The sequence below is a fragment of the Xiphophorus maculatus genome, chromosome 2, assembly GCF_002775205.1.
Source record: "Xiphophorus maculatus strain JP 163 A chromosome 2, X_maculatus-5.0-male, whole genome shotgun sequence".
Classification (NCBI taxonomy): Eukaryota; Metazoa; Chordata; class Actinopteri; order Cyprinodontiformes; family Poeciliidae; genus Xiphophorus; species Xiphophorus maculatus.
The window spans coordinates 29,605,081-29,621,823 of NC_036444.1; the positions used below are offsets into that span (position 1 = coordinate 29,605,081).

A 16,743-nucleotide genomic window follows, 5' to 3' on the forward strand; every position below is an offset into this window, starting at 1 on the left:
GTGTGTCAATGGGAAACAATGTTATACTATTCAGTATTCAATTTAGTTTGAACAAAACTATGTGAAGCTGCTTTGATTGACTCTGCCGTCTGCAGAAAACCACCAGAAACAGCTGCATTTCTCTAGAGCTCTGCCAAGACGGATATGGATGTTTTGGATTTTGTTGTTAGATCTGCAGCAACATCAGATATGTTATGTTTCTTCTTTCTAGGTTCTATAGTTGTTTGAAAAAAATAATCCCGTCATCATTGACCCACCAACGTTTAGAACAGGGGTGGGCACTCCTGGTCCTCGAGGGCCGGTGTCCTGCAACTCTTAGATGTCTCCCTGGTCCAACACACCTGAATCCAACAGCTGAATCTCCTCCTAAGTGCAGTCAAGTTCTCCAGAGTCCTGTTAACGACCTCATTATTTGACTCAGGTGTGTTGAAGTAGAGATGCATCTAAAAGTTGCAGGACACCGGCCCTCGAGGACCAGGAGTGCCCACCCCTGGTTTAGAATGTAGTTTTTCTTACAGTGTCTCAGACATAATTCTTTCACCTAGAGCAGATACAGTATGTCAAAGTCAAGGCCCGCGGGCCAAATCCAGCCCGCGAATTAATTATCTATGGCCCCCCTAGATGATATTTAATTACTATTAGAACTGGCCCACAGTCTATAGCCTTTGCGCACACCAACACTACATTCCCCACAATGCAACGGTAGCCCACAAAGTCATGCAGTGCACACAAGCGGCTTCATTGTTCATCAGCAATCAGAGCAGAGATCAACTTTCAGGTACCCCCCTCCTCAAAAATGGCTAAACATAAGGTGGACGCTGAGAACCAGTGGCGCAAAAGGTGGCTATGCACTGTATGCAACGCAAAAACGATGTGGGAATTTTTTTTTCTAGACAGCATTTTATGTACTTAACCGCTGCTTGTGCATGAAATGAATAACAGAGGAACAGCGCTGATTAGGCTCCCCCCTCCCTGCCAGCCTCTCTCCCCTCCCATACAGGTAGCTTGGGCAGCGGCCCTTCGAGTACGTGCTGAGGAGCGTTTTTTTGTTTTTTTTTAAATTTGACATGGCCGTCTCACAAACAGACACTTCCAGTTAGCTAAGTACAGCATAATGGCAGAACTGATACAACTTCTACACCTTGAAGCCTGTCTGCTACACAGTCTTACGTTAAACAGATCAATATCCAATGTGTCTGTATCTGACATACACTAAAGATTTTATTTGAGCAGAAAAGGCTTTGGACTGTTAGCCACTCTAGCACTAAGTACAGCTAGTCAATCAACCATCGCTGTGTTCAGGGAAGCGCTGATTAATAACCAAGAAAAAAATATCAAGCCTGGAAACTTGATATCGTAACGAACTGAATGTTATGTTTTTAACGTAATCTTTGCTCGTCTTTCGGGGCGCAGGCGGTTGCCACGGTAACAGGTGTGCTTAAACTACAAAGAGAGAGCGAGAGTAAAAAGGTACGAGTGGATTTGAGTTGATCACCTGTTTGGGTTATTTTACCTTTGTTTCCCTTTGCTGTGGCTCATTACAGCCACTGTAGTTTCTAAACGTTGGACTAATTACCTCGTTCGTTTGTGAGTTTACGTCATTCACAACAAACATCAAATAGAACAAATATATTTCATAAAATTTTAACAAACAAATGGCTTCTACCATGGTAATTATGTGAAATTAAATTAATTATATCCCAACTTCAGAAGATTTGCCTTTACCTTTACAGAGCTCTTTGGTTCCTCCTATCAGTCTGTAGCTTCTCATATTTCAGTCATCAAACCAAATTTCAGATCTACCATAACTGACTGACCTGCTGGCCTCAGGTTTGCAACCAGCTTTTGACTGAGAAACCAGTAACCTGCTCCCAGATGATGACATGAACTTGTTAGTTCCTCTGTCCATTGTAGTAGCTGATATATTGTGAAAATCCGGTAGAAATGATGCACTAATCCAGTCATGTTTACATAGAAACAACGAGGCTTTGTTTGTGAGACTTGCGGTCATTTGGGTCAGTTGTGGGCGGAGCTTTTTAAGGTCCATGCCTCAACAGGGAGCTAAAGATGGGCGCAGAAAAAACTCCGGGGCACAAAACGGAAAACTCGAGAGGGGGGAGGATAAAGATGTTGGAGAGACGAAGAAAAGCTTTTCAAAGTGGTTGAAAGACAGAAGGTAGGTAATGTCAGTGTATCAGCACGAGAGTCGTAAATATTCAGGTTAGCTTAAGCTAGGCTACAATGACAGGCGGTTGTTGTCTCCACCTGTATTGAACCAATACGGGACGAGATTTACTCCGTATTGCTATAAATGTCTGATAGACACACCTATCACACACATCTCAGCAATAAGTGTAATAATAATGACCAAAACAAAACACAGGAAATATTAGGGTCAGCTAAATTGTCGTTGCGGCACCTAAATAGGACCCCCCTCCCCACGAACTGATGCTGTTGTCACGGTTGCTTAGAGACGGACACTGCGCAGCCGCAGTGAGCTGCTATCAACCTGCGTCTTTTTAAAATGTCCACCGATACTACACCGTCCTTAAAGTAAAACCTCGGGCAAAAATACAGACGGTAGTGGGATGACGCAGGCTAAACAATTATACAGTAGTAATGTTTAAAGGGACATTTAAAAAATGTGTCGGCGACGTTCAGTGGTGCCCAGTGAAATCTTAGTGATATCTGAGTCAGGAGAGGAACCGCAGAACCTAAAGAACCAGACATCAGTCTCTTCATCCCTCAAACATTTCCTGAGACCGAAAAATAATATAAATGGCAATTCAAAAGAACAAATCATAAACATAGATTAATAGTAAATAAATAAATGTTTTCCCTTAAGGTTACTGACAGAGCCATAACAAAATATTGCTTTATTCTTTTAATGTTCAGAACATGCAATTTTTCTTTGAAGGAAGTTCGTTTTTGTCTGTTTGCCTTTTGAAAAAATGGTTTCACTTGAAATTATTGACAGATCCATAAGAAAATGTTGGTTTATTCATTTAATTATTAAATATACACTGTGTTAGGTTTTGGATCAATAGGCTATGTGCAATCATTTCAATATGTTTTAATAGGGGCGTGCTGTGGTGGCGTAGTGGATAGCGCGACCCATATTTGGAGGCCTTGAGTCCTCGACGCGGCCGTCCCGCGTTCGACTCCCGGACCCGATGATATTTGCCGCATGTCTTCCCCCCTCTCCTTCCCAGTTTCCTGTCAACATACTGTCGTATAAGAGACACTAGAGCCCACAAAAAGACCCCCTGGAGGGGTAAAAAAAACTCAATATGTTTTAATAAACATTGAACCAGTCCGGCCCTCGGCTTGTAACAAATGTGGTTTTTTGGCCCTCAGTGTATTTGACTTTGACATCCCTGACCTAGAGGAAAAGGGAAGCATTAGCAAAAATAATGTCATATAAACTCGCTTCAAAAGCATCCAAGCTGGCCCTTTTAGTCAGTTCTGGTCAGATGTATTTACCAAAATAATTTATGTTTATTATATTTCACAATAGACTTTACATGATTACATGTAAATATTATAACTGGAAATGGTTTTTGAGCAAACAGACGGCTCGTCTGTCTACACTCTACTACATCCTTACTGTATGATATCACAGCGCCCACAGTGAGATTACGGCTCTCTTCCCATCACAGCCCCTAGCCCCTTTCAGCTCGGCCTAATGGTGATGAATGAGCATCCAGTGGTGAGGACCACATTAGGGTCCCGGCTAATCTTGTAACCTGTCAGTTGGAGTGGGCAGATTGATGCTGAAACAATGTGGAGGAATCACCCATGCATTCAGAGGAAGCCTCATGCTACACCGTGGGAGGTAGGATTCTGAGTCAGCTCAGACTGCTTTGGTTCTGGTCTGTGGGGATTTAAACCTTTTTTTGTTCAATTTGCAACCAGTCAATGTCAGTTTTGGCTTTTATTTTTTTAAAATCCTCGAGAGGATGCTTTGATCATGAGCTAGTGCTTTGTGATGATTAAAGTGAATAGAAATACACTGCCTGGCCAAAAAAAAAGTCGCCACCTGGATTTAACTAAGCAAATAGGTACAAGCCTCCTATTGGATAAGTACTGCATAGGCGATTATCTTTCAGCTGGCAACAAGTTATTTAACCCCAGCTGATGCAATGAGTAACTCCTCATTTCTTAAACAACCATGGCAAAAGACACATCCTGTGGTCGTGGAAAAGACGTTAGTCTGTTTAAGAAGGGTCAAATCATTGACATGCATCAAGCAGAGAAAACATCTAAGGAGATTGCAGAAACTACTAGAATTGGGTTAAGAACTGTCCAACGCATCATTAAAACCTGGAAGGATGGTGGGGAACCATCGTCTTCCAGGAAGAAATGTGGTCGGAAAAAAATCCTGAATGATTGTGATCGGCGATTACTTAAACGTTTGGTCAAATCAAATCGAAGAAAAACAACAGCAGAACTCAGGAGTATGTTTAATTGTGAACGCAAAAGCATTTTGTTACGACTGGCTCAAGGTCATAACAATAACGGGAGACCATACAGGGATTAAAGTGCATTAAAAGGAATGTTTATTAACACAAACAACAATGGATTGAGGATGTCCGTATCAGTGGTGTAAGGCAAATGCTTGGATGTGATGTATGAGTGCATATGGAATTGTTGAAGTGCAAAAACAAAGACAAACTCAAATGTGCAAAAGGAGGGGAGTTGAGGCCTGGCAACAAAACACCACAAGCATCAAGGCAGAGTGGACGCTGAAGGCGACCCAGAAGGTGGAGACAGCCAGGTTTAAATGCTCTGTGCTCCAAATGAATAAAATCAGCAGCACCTGTAAAGGGGAGGAACACAAAGACAGACAACAAGACACCTGCAACCCAGCCCATAAGCCCAGGGCCGTAACAATTTCCACACACACAATGCGAAGGGAACTCAAGGGGTTGGGATTGAACAGCTGTGTAGCCATAAGAAAACCTCTAATCAGTAAGGCTACCCAGAAAAAAAGGCTTCAGTTTGCTAGGGAGCATAAAGATTGGACTCTGGAGGAATGGAAGAGGGTCATGTGGTCTGATGAGTCCAGATTTACCCTGTTCCAGAGTGATGGGCGCATCAGGGTAAGAAGAGAGGCAGGTGAAGTGATGCACCCATCATGCCTAGTGCCTACTGTACAAGCCTGTGGGGGCAGTGCTATGATCTGGGGTTGCTGCAGTTGGTCAGGTCTAGGTTCAGCAACATTGTGTGCCCAAAGAATGAGGTCAGCTGAATACCTGAATATACTGAATGACCAGGTTATTCCATCAATGGATTTTGTCTTCCCAAATGGAACGGGCATATTCCAAGATGACAATGCCAGGATTCATGGGTCTCACATTGTGAAAGAGTGGTTCAGGGAGCATGAGACATCTTTTTCACACATGGATTGGCCACCACAGAGTCCAGACCTTAACCACATTGAGAATCTTTGGGATATGCTGGAGAAGGCTTTGCGCAGTGGTCAGACTCCCCCATCATCAATACAAGATCTTGGTGAAAGATTAATGCAACACTGGATGGAAATAAATCTTGTGACACTGCAGAAGCTTATTGAAACAATGCCACAGCGAATGCGGGCTGTAATCAAAGCTAAAGGCGGTCCAACAAAATATTAGAGAGTGTGACCATTTTTTGGTGGGGACTTTTTTTTTTGGCCAGGCAGTGTAGGTAGGACCAATTTAGTAAATATGTTACTTGTGCAGCTTTGCCAGCTCATCTCTATCTGTTGTAGAAGTCTGAAACTTAGGTGAAGCTAATCATCTGCCTTAAAATCCTCTACTTCTACCCAGATTTAATCAGAGTCGAACAGGTTAAAGTGTAAGATCCCAGAAACAAGGACTCATTGAGAGAATTGGCAATGCAACCCTGCAATGCCAATGGGCGATGGGGTCGTTTCTTACGTAGCTCTCCATTCTTGTCTTTATTACTCAAAGGTGACTTTCCTACTGATGTTAAAACTAGAGGTGCTTCATATTTTCAACTCCAGGTTGATCAGTTACAGTCACAGCAAAGGGAAATGACACACTTTTTCAGTTCTACTGTAATATGTACCCAATGTTGACAACAACATTCACTCACCAATCCAAATGATTGATTGATTTCTGGAGCTCGACGTTGGGATCCCGGGTTGTTGAGTTGTTTTGGTAGTTTGATTTCATTCTAGGTTCATTGTTATTTTGGTTAGATCAGTCTTGCTCCTGTTTTCCTTCAGTTTAATTCTTCTTAGTGTATTTAGTTATGTTTCTTTCTTTTAGTTACTCTAGTCTTATTAGGTTTCTTTAGTCTTAGAATTATTTCCTGTTCCCCTGTGGTACACTTCCTCTCTCCCTCTCCATAGTCTGCCTCCTGCCCCCCCCCCCCCCCCTCTCACACCTGCGGTCAATCAGCATAGGTCTTTTGTTCAGCATTCAACCTCCCCAGAATTTAAGCCTCTCATTCTCAGTCACTTCCCGCCAGATCTTCTCGTCTACTCTCGTCTCTTCCTTGTTCCTCGCTGTGTTTTCCTTGTTTCCCCTTGCTGGTTTCTATTTCTGGTTTTTGTTCTGACTCTCTGTTTTTCCATGGGTTTTTGAAAGTTTTTGTTCTTAAATCTTCATTCAATTTGTCATTATCTACTTGATGCCTCCGTCATCTGCATTTGGGTCCACCTACATACTACACATCATGACCCTCAATGCATTCCATGTTATTAGAGTGACAGGAGACCACTGCTGCCCTAACCCTCAGTCTGGAAATTTCCTTACTAAATAAAATACTAAATTTTTCAATCAACAATTGGGATGTTTCAACAAAATAGAAGTGAGTGACAAAGGCAGCAATTTGGCCACGTAAAAGTACGCAGCAAAGGCAATGGATATTGAGGTTCCCAGCTTTTTTCAGAGTCGACAGCTACAGACCTCCAAACATTATGTGGCCTTCAGATTAACCAAAAAGCAGGACATCGGGAGCTTTATGGAATATCATTGTGGCTGGCACAGTAGATCCCAATCCGTAACCTGAAAGCAGCACAGCATAACGTGTCTTCCTACATAATTTTTGGGGGGGGGTTATATACTGAGACGAAAACAAGATTTATTTTCAACCAGAAAAAAGTAAGAAAAGTTGTAAAAGAATGCGACAAGCTACTACCATGTACAACGCTATTCTAGAATCCAGAATTTTAAATCCAGAACACTTTCCGAGTCTCCTCCTATTTGAACATTTTACGAGTTTGTAGGTTATTTGTGTTTCTCTGAGCATTACAGGGTCTGATCTTGGGGCAAACCTACTGGAATGTCTACTTCTGGGAAGAATGACAGCTATTCTACGCATTGTCCACTTTCTATTAAATCTAATCAAGAGCTGTATTATTTTTTTGTCTACAGGAATTACAGACTTGGAAGAGGTTTCGCAGTTTCTGAAGGAGGGTATCATTATGAAGGACTTCAGCCACACCAATGTTCTCTCTTTGCTGGGCATCTGCCTTCCGCCAGAGGGTTCACCGCTGGTGGTCCTGCCCTACATGAAGCACGGTGACCTGCGCAACTTCATCCGCGACGAAGTGCATGTAAGAGGGTGCAGCAAAAGTCCTGTACTCTTACGCCATCTGTTTAGCCGTCGCATTGGTTTGATGATGGACAAATCGGCAAATGTGATTGTCTCACAGAATCCAACAGTAAAGGACCTGATGGGCTTTGGACTGCAGGTTGCCAGGGGGATGGAGTACCTCGCCAGCAAGAAGTTTGTCCACCGTGACCTGGCTGCCAGAAACTGCATGTGAGCTCGTTTGGATTATTTTATCCAGTAACTACACATGATTAAATAAAACAGAAATAAATGTCTGTAGAAATGTTGAAAGCACTGCAACAAAACACTTTGGATTTTTCTTGGATGACAGCTTAAAACTATCCTTACACTTTTTTGTGTATTAAAACTCTCCTGACTTCTGAAAAACATAAATTGTTTTGCCTACAGTGTTATTCATTACAACGTAATGGGGACAGTAGAATGAAGAAATAGAGATGGTCATGTCATTCATCATTTTTTATTCCCACTTATTGTCACAATAACAGACATTTAAAATTCACAAAAACTTGCGGAAGTTGTAAAATGTTTTACTTTTATCTGCAGAATAAATGTTCAGTAATGTCTAAATTCTTGAATCCCTGCAACTTCAGTCAATGTGTGTGATGAAAAAAAAGAATACTGTTTTTTTTATTATTATTTGAACTTTTTATAAAGAAATAGTGTGGGTTGTCAGACATGTCTACCAAAACAGAGGATGGATTATTTTTATTAGTATTATTATTCTGTTCCTCCTTTTGTAAAGGAGACAGTAAATGTTTCATGTCACAAATGATGCTGCTCTTAAAAAAAATTTAAAATCTGACAATCTGGTAAATTTCAGAAATGTACCTAAACATGGGTAAATTTTTCACTGTAGTTGCATATTTTAACCTTATTTTAGGTTGTTCAATGTTAAAATACTGTATGTGCTAACTCTGTCACTGGAAAGAGACGCTCTTTGCTTAGCAGTACAAATGATATGCAAACTCTGCTTTGCATGTGTCATGTGCAAGCAGCAGCCTGTCAGACCACAGATCTTCCAGTTTTTGTACATAAAACACGTTTAATTCAACATTTCAGAAAATAACCTTTTTGTTGCTCAATATATCTAAGATGTGTTCTGTTGGTTCTTGTATTCTCTTGGAAGAGAAAAGAAAATAAAGCTAAAGACAGCGAGCCAAAATTAACCAACCATCCCTCCACAGAAGGTAACGGTATGTTTTCCCTGCCAGGTTGGATGAGAGCTACACGGTAAAGGTGGCAGACTTCGGCCTCGCTAGAGACGTTTACGACAAAGAATACTACAGCGTCCACAATAAGAGCGGCGTCAAGCTGCCCGTCAAGTGGATGGCCCTGGAGAGTCTCCAAACACACAAGTTCACCACCAAGTCAGACGTGGTGAGAACGCCGTCATTACTCTAATGGCTTTAAAATGTAAAGGTGTCACACGGATTGGCTTCAAAGAAGAGCTCTACCTTTATGTTGAGAGGTTTTCACACAATATCATATTGTAAGTGGATGCTTAATGTTGAGGTTAATTTGTGTAGTGTCTGAAAGAAACAGCAGAGGTGTGCAAACTTGCACAAGGTTTACTCCAGAAAACCTGCTAAGCCCAGTGGTTGGGCGCTGGGGCAGTCATTCATCCAGCCCGTCTTGTTTTTGAGTTAAAAATGTTTAAAGTTGACAGGAAATTTGAAAATATCACTTGATAATTATGTGTTATTGGAAGATTAATACCTGAACACCGACTATAAAATCTTAGCCTGGTGGGGCACAAGTAAAACCTGATGACCCGCCAGGCTTATAATACACTGAGAGAAACCCTGCTGCATCAGAAAGTCTTGTTTTTTTTAACCAAACAAGCAGAATACTGACCCGAACAGCATGTTTTATTCAAACACGATGATGGAGAGATGATGTTTTGGGGCTTTTTGCAATCATACAACCAGGACAACTTGCAAGCAATTGCGTCAGCCATCAACTCGTCTATATGCTGGGTTGAGGCAATGTTATTATTAGCCTAAGTAAGGTCATTATTAAAGTAAAGACCAGATATTTTCTTTATCTCAACTTTTTCTTTTGATTAAGCCGTTTACAATAAGCAAATAATCAGTTAATTGCATGAAGAATTAAAATGTGATGAATAATTTCCATTCTGAAAGAAAACAACAAAAAATAAAAATAAAATTATTTGTGATTTGACTGTGAAACAAAAGTATGTACAGTATATACTGTATGTAAGTATATATATCTTCCCGTTAACTGCTAAGTGTTCCCTACAAAATTCAATTTTACTGGGTTTTAACCAGACAAACTCTCGAAGACTCATAAATATCTAAGATAACACATCCAGCATAATAACATAAGGGGAGTCTTATGCCATTATCTGTCATTTTTTCTACTTAAAAATGGCCTCAAAGCAACAATATTATAATTTTATTGCAATAAATACTGGAACAATTTATTGTCCAGCAAAATCAATCATGACAGGTCTGTTTGTGATTGTAATTTTTTTTTAACTGCAACAAAGATGTGCTAATGGAAGCTTTTCTTCCAGTGGTCGTTTGGAGTCCTGCTGTGGGAACTGATGACACGCGGCGCCCCACCGTACTCCGACGTGAACTCCTTCGATATCACTGTGTTCCTCCTGCAGGGCAGGCGGCTGCTGCAGCCCGAGTTCTGCCCCGATGCTCTGTGAGTGCGCACAGGTTCACAGGTTCTGTTCACGTCATTCACACGGCTCGGCTGGCATAAGTAATGTACAGTAAAGCTGTGCTTTCGGTACATCATGAAAGGTTACTGCGATTTGAAGGGAGAATCAGCTGCAGTGGATTAAATGTACAGTATAAACAACTGCAGTCATAAATCACACTCACGTCATCCATCATTGTCAGCTGGAGACTCAAATGTGGGTTACGTCACATCAGCTGTTTTGGTCACATGGAAAACTTTTTTAACTTTTAAGTTTAACTAGAAATCACGTCAAAGGATGGCATTTATTTTCTGCTTGTCCTGTGGTTTTTGATAGATCCTCGCTGATCTGTGGATGTTCCCACAGATCAGCCGCTGGCACTGCTTCCAGCTCATGCTGTTCCAGCTTATGTAGACATGTTCAGTAAAAGTTTTCCAGGCAAAATCTACTGAGAAAATGACAAGGAAAATTGCTGTATGCAAATACGAGCACCACTGTGAGTCATCCTTCTCACGACACCAGATTCAATGTTGGGTTGACAACAGAAAATAAGATTTAATCTTATTTTTGAGAATCTTTAGATTCCTTTTCTATCTGTTTTCATAAAAACAGTAAACATTTTCCAGCATTTGTAATTGGTCTTGTAGAAAGTTGGAGAATAATATTTCAGGTTTTGTGCTTGTCTCAATCTAACTTTTTTTAGATTTTGAACTAGATCAGTGGTAGGTAGAGTAGTCAAAATTTGTCCTCAAGTCAAACTGGCACTACTTCAGTATATTTTATTACCTTTGAAGTAAAAACTAAGCAACTGGAAAAAATATTTAAGCAAGAGTAAAACTAAATATTTGGGGGGAAAAAATCTACCTCAGTACTGAGTTAAGTGTTTTGTCATCACATCTAATTTAATTTGTGAAAAGTTACGTAATTAGACATTCAAAAATATATAGTTATGTGCAAATAAGCACAAATGCATATCAATACAGAATATCAGATTCATGCTAAATAAACATTTCCATATGTCATTTTTCACTACATAAAGGTTTGAAACCAACACATACAGTAGGCAACATATATTACATGTTAAACGAGAAAAGTAGTTCCAGTGGCAAAATCTACTGTTTACTGCTTATTCACTTCCCACTTCTGTAATAGATGCAATAAAATGTCCAGTTCATGTTGACTCATAAAAACCTGTGAAATACCCCTTTAATTTAGCATCAATAGGACGCTGCAGCTAGCAGTTAGCCATTTGCGGTCAACTAGCAGCTAACTGGTTAGCCAGTTGCGATTAGCTAGTGGTTAAGCACCTTAAACATGGTGCTTAAATGTAATTTTATTTCAGCAGGCTAATCTACATATAGAACAGCACTTTATGAGACAGATTCCAATATCATGTCATGTTTAATATCTCAAGAGCAACTTATATCCTGGAAAAAGTAAAAACAAGAGAACCATTACAACCTGGCATTGTACAACAAACGGCAACAATAATCTGACAGCTGATAACATTATGAGCTGCGCTCTCAGTATGTGTGTGTGTGTGTGCGTGTGTGTGTGAAGCTGGGTAGAAGATGGGAGTGTTCATGTGGGAGTAAAGCAGAGGCCACATCAGGGGATGATGTATGTCTGCAGACATTCTTGCAATTTTTCCCTGCTGATGGTTCTCAGAGGGCCTCAGGTAGCAACAGGAACCAGCTTGTAACTTGAACAAATGTGTTAATGAGGTTCTTACTTTTGTTTTGTTACACTATCTTCTAGCAGATCAAAGGAGAAATATGAACAGATTTCAATTTCTGGCAGACTGAGGAGTTTTGCTGTTGAATGAAGTTACTGAGCTCCGGTCTATCTGCTCATGTCAATGCATTGGTGGGTGCCGCTAATTCAAAAGTTAGCTGTGCTAACTCTAAAGGACTAATCACAAACATTAATTCCACTAACTGTAATGGTGCGTTCACACCAAACGCGTTTTCAGCATCAGCCGGCTGGTTTACATCATAAGTCTACATGGAGGCGCGTCGAGGGCCCATCACGGCGCATTTCACGCGTCTAGTGTGGCTCAATGTGAACCGTTGAAGAGCGTCCAACGCATCCAAAACGCCTGACAAATATACCGGCAACTGAAAATAACAGCTAGAGTGCCAGCACATAGACTTTGAATGTACACCAGACGCATTTGACTCGTGAAACCCTGGGTGTAGAACAAAATGTCAAGCATCTGCAGTAAAAGTGCACACCCGTCAAACTTGAAGCATCGGACACATTTTTGACCCATGTTATATATATATATATATATATTTGTTACCCCTCCAGTGGGTATTTTTGTGGGCTCTAGTGTCCCTTATATGACAGTGGGCTGATAGGAAATGGGGAAGGAGAGGGGGGAAGACATGCGGCAAATGTCGTCGGGTCCGGGAGTCGAACCCGCGACGGCCGCGTCGAGGACTGAAGGCCTCCAAATATGGGTCACGCTAACCGCTACGCCACCACCGCACGCCCATTTTTGACCCATGTTAACATTTGGTTGTGAACCATAAAGCACAGTGGTAATGGCATTTAGGGGAAGCTCATGCTAAAGCGGGTTTCAGTCACTTGATTTTGATGACGTGCAAATGTGGCGTAATTTCAGATGAAGGGCAGAAAGGGAAATTTCAATGAGTGAAACTGTTGCACAGACACCTTATTGTAGAGCTGTAGATACAATTTCCTGCAACTTTTAGCTCTGATTCTTCTAATTTTAGAAACTTAGGCGGAGCCTGAACTCACAGTTCAGAGAATGACACACATACAGTATATTAAGATGGATGTGGATAACCTTCTGCACCTGTCTGAAGTACAAGGATTCTGGGCTTAACTGCATCTCACCTGTCAACTTACTGAAGTATTTTAACTATTTGGTTAAAATGTACTGACAATAAAGTTAGTTATTTTCCTTTTTTGTTAAAATAGGATCACTCTGGGATGGTAGTGCAACGCCTCTCATTTGGAAACATGAAGCACATTTTTTATTTTCATGTTTACTCCACAAACTCCTCTATGGCAGAAGGGCACCAAGCAGAAAGATGAAACTGATTCAATAACAGCTCCATAAACTAGAGTCAACAAGGTTTTGTCAATGTGGAAGGGAGAGAGTTTTCTGAGAGTTAGGAAAGTTCCTATTGAGACAAAGACTAACAATTAGGAACAAGGAGATCCAAATATCCAAACATCTAGTTGAGGTTTTGATGGCAGCAACTGCATATTTAAGAAGGTTTGAGCAAAAGACCACTAATTATTTCCTCATGATACATGATAATCCATTAGTGAAATAGAAATAAATGCTTAAACTACTATGTCCAAGCTAAAGAAGACAGCGGCTGAAAGTTGTTTCTCATCTCCTCCCCCAGCTACACGGTGATGATCGAGTGCTGGCATCCCAAGCCGGAGCACCGACCTTCCTTCTCTGAGCTGGTGTCCCGCATCGCTGCCATCTTCTCCAGCTTCAGCGGGGAGCACTACGTCCTCCTCAACACGACGTACGTCAACATCGAGAAGATGAGCCCGTACCCCTCCCTTCTCTCCTCCACGTCATCTTCCTCAGACTCCTCCTCTGAGCCCTGCACCTCCTCGTCCCTGCCCTCCCAGTCCCCGCTCCTCTGCCGCATGGAGCGTGAATGTTGCACCTGAACCAGGAAGGGAGGATATGGGGCCGATCATCAACTGAGAGATGGACTCAGAAAGCAGGGAGCTACTGTCTATAACTTGCCAAACACTGGACGCTGCATTCCGAGGACAACAGGGATTCTTTGGAGCTCAAAGTGATCAGGATCTTTTTGGAAACCTCAACGTGACGCAGAGCAAACCTGTCCAGCTCCTACCACAAACTCTCAATGAGCACAGTCACAGGCTTTCACAGGACAGAGGAACCCTGTGTCAAAGAGTTCCGCTGACTAAAGCCGTCCTGGCGAAGAAGCACATCTCAGTGTCCACTACACAAACGACTCCTGTCCTCCATTGCTTTGCTTCAACAAAACAATCTTCTTCTCCTTCTTCACCACTGCACTCTGTAATGTGAATACGCAGGAAATTGACATGTATTCGTGTTGTATAAACCTCTCTTTCCTCCATGAACACAACACGAGACACTGCTGGGATGAACCATGGAGTCTTAGGTGGTGGAGGAGGAACAAGCAGGATGTGTAAAGACCCTGCTGTGTGCATTTCACTGGATGCTTTATTTGTATACTTACCCTTGGTCAAATAGCTTTCACATGCCTGGGGGGGGGGGGCAAAAAAACAAAAGGTTGCCTGTGTGAAACAGCCAGATGGTTCCTGGGTTAGTTAATTATATATCAGAGAAACAACTACAGTTGTCACACTTGAATGAACATGGATGCCCTCTAAGAAAGAATAAAGATAACGATGTAAGTTACCTGTTAAAGCACTAGATGGTGTATTTGAATGAGATCTTGACAGTCTGCAGGTGGTTAATACTTCAAACTTGTGTTCTTCAAAACATTCTTGATTGTTTTCTTCAAGAAAGGAGCGACTGTCAGGATTTATTGTTTTTAATAAGGTGTGCCTTGCAAAAGTACACAGACCCACTGGGTTCTTTCACCTTCTGTCACATTACAACTCCATTGGACTATCCCACTATGCTCTGGCTGTATGTTCAGGGTCGCTGTTGGAAGGTCAACCTTGACCTGAATCACCTGATTGTACTGTATTTATGTCCATTGATTGATTCCCATCAAATATGACCAGTTTTCCCTCTTTTTCCTGAAGGAAAAACATCCGTATAGCATGACACTGCCATGACCACGTTTCTCCAGAGGGTGGTGTGTTCAGGGTAACATGTAGTGTTAGTTTCCCATGCCATCTAAAAAGCTCTATTTTGATCTCATCTGACCATATGTTTGCTATCTTTCCTTCAAGAGTAGAAGAATCATTTTATTTGTGCTACTTTAAAGACACAGTGAATTTACAAATTCACTAAAATGACTTCCAAAGGCGACTGATTGCACAAGTGGGTTGAATAGAAATACATGTCAGATTTTATTTGGGCAACATTTGAGGTAACTTTTTTTAGATTTTTTTTTTATGTTTGTTATAACTGTTGCTATATTCTGACAGTAGAATATGAGACGGCTAATCTGTGAAAAAAATCAAGCTTCTCTGTCTCCTCCCTGTGGTCCTACTGCCATTTGCAGAAATACAGCGCTCCCAGTCAGAAACAAGCAATCAGAGCCAGGAGGAGGGTCCTTAGCAGAGTCAGTCACACTCAACATTGTTCAAGCTCAAGATTGCCGGTGTGCTGCTGCGACTGTGCTAATGGTGGAGAAAGAATTTAACGTAACAGGAATTTACTCCTCATTTCTTGAGTTCTCAGCTGGCTCCACTGTGGGGGAGGAGCTTTGGAGGCAGGGGGAGGAGCCAGCAAGGTGGGCTTGTTCAAATTTTCCCCGGTTTTCTCAGAACTCCCTTGTGTAGCTTTAAAAAGCATGTATTACTTTCATTCTGCTTCAGGAACACAAACTACCTTGTGCTGGTCTTCAAAATAAAAACCCCTGTAAACTACACCAATCTTTTTTTTTTACCCCTCCAAGGGGTCTTTTGTGGGCTCTAGTGTCCCTTTTACGAAAGTAGGCTGACAGGAAACAGGGAAGGAGAGGGGGGAAGACATGCGGCAAATGTTGTCAGGTCCGGGAGTCGAACTCGCGACGGCCGCGTCGAGGACTCAAGGCCTCCAAATACGGGTCGCGCTAACCGCTACGCCACCACGGCACGCCCACTACACCAATCTTTGCAACTGTAATGAGACAAAATGTAGGAAAAGTCCAGAGGGTGTGAACACTTTTCAGAGGGGATTGCTGTAGTTTCACTAAACTGATCACAAATGGGCATAAGCTTGTAAACCACTCTAATGATCAATGTTATGTTAACGATTGCTTCATGTAGCAGTTTCTTTGGGTCTGGCTGCCACTGTGTTCAGCCATGGACATGAACAGGTATGAATGTTTGCTCTGATGAGAAAAAAATTGCTGTACTATATTTTTATATACGACGGATGAGCCTCTTCAATTACACACGTTCCAATGGAAAGACTATTAAAAACCAGTTGAACAACCTTTTTTTTATTTTGACAAATCACTGCCATTTTGTAGATAAAGACAATAAAGCAATACGGAGCATGGATGGTTGTTTGGCCTCTGGCTGTTTTTGCCAGATCATGGTAAAAGAACAGAACGATGGAGGAGAAAAAGAACGACGAGACCTTCCTCCCGTTACAGAAAGACTGCTGTCTCCACGATCACGTTCTCTACCACCTTGTTGATGTTTAACACTGATTGTTGTACAGTATATGTGCATATCATTCTGTTTTGTCTTTAAAAAGTATTGAAGGTACATGTTCCTACATGATGTATAATAAATCTTGTAAGGGTAATAAAGCTATGATTTAAATGATGTTTCTTTTTTTTATTGACTAGCATTGATTTCTGTTTCAAATG

General features: G+C 41.5%; 1 protein-coding gene across 2 annotated transcripts in view; it reads left to right on the plus strand.

Annotated features, from left to right (window-relative positions):
• The window catches only part of met (MET proto-oncogene, receptor tyrosine kinase), a 122,713-nt gene extending 107,340 nt beyond the window's left edge, over positions 1-15,373 (plus strand). For both annotated transcript variants that reach the window (XM_023346465.1, XM_023346468.1), the window contains exons 17-21: positions 7,386-7,567; positions 7,667-7,776; positions 8,799-8,964; positions 10,124-10,260; positions 13,642-15,373. In XM_023346465.1, the coding sequence (XP_023202233.1) occupies positions 7,386-7,567; positions 7,667-7,776; positions 8,799-8,964; positions 10,124-10,260; positions 13,642-13,921 (875 nt within the window). In that variant the 3' untranslated portion in view covers positions 13,922-15,373. The remainder of the gene's footprint in view (positions 1-7,385; positions 7,568-7,666; positions 7,777-8,798; positions 8,965-10,123; positions 10,261-13,641) is intronic.
• Positions 15,374-16,743: the final 1,370 nt, after the last annotated feature.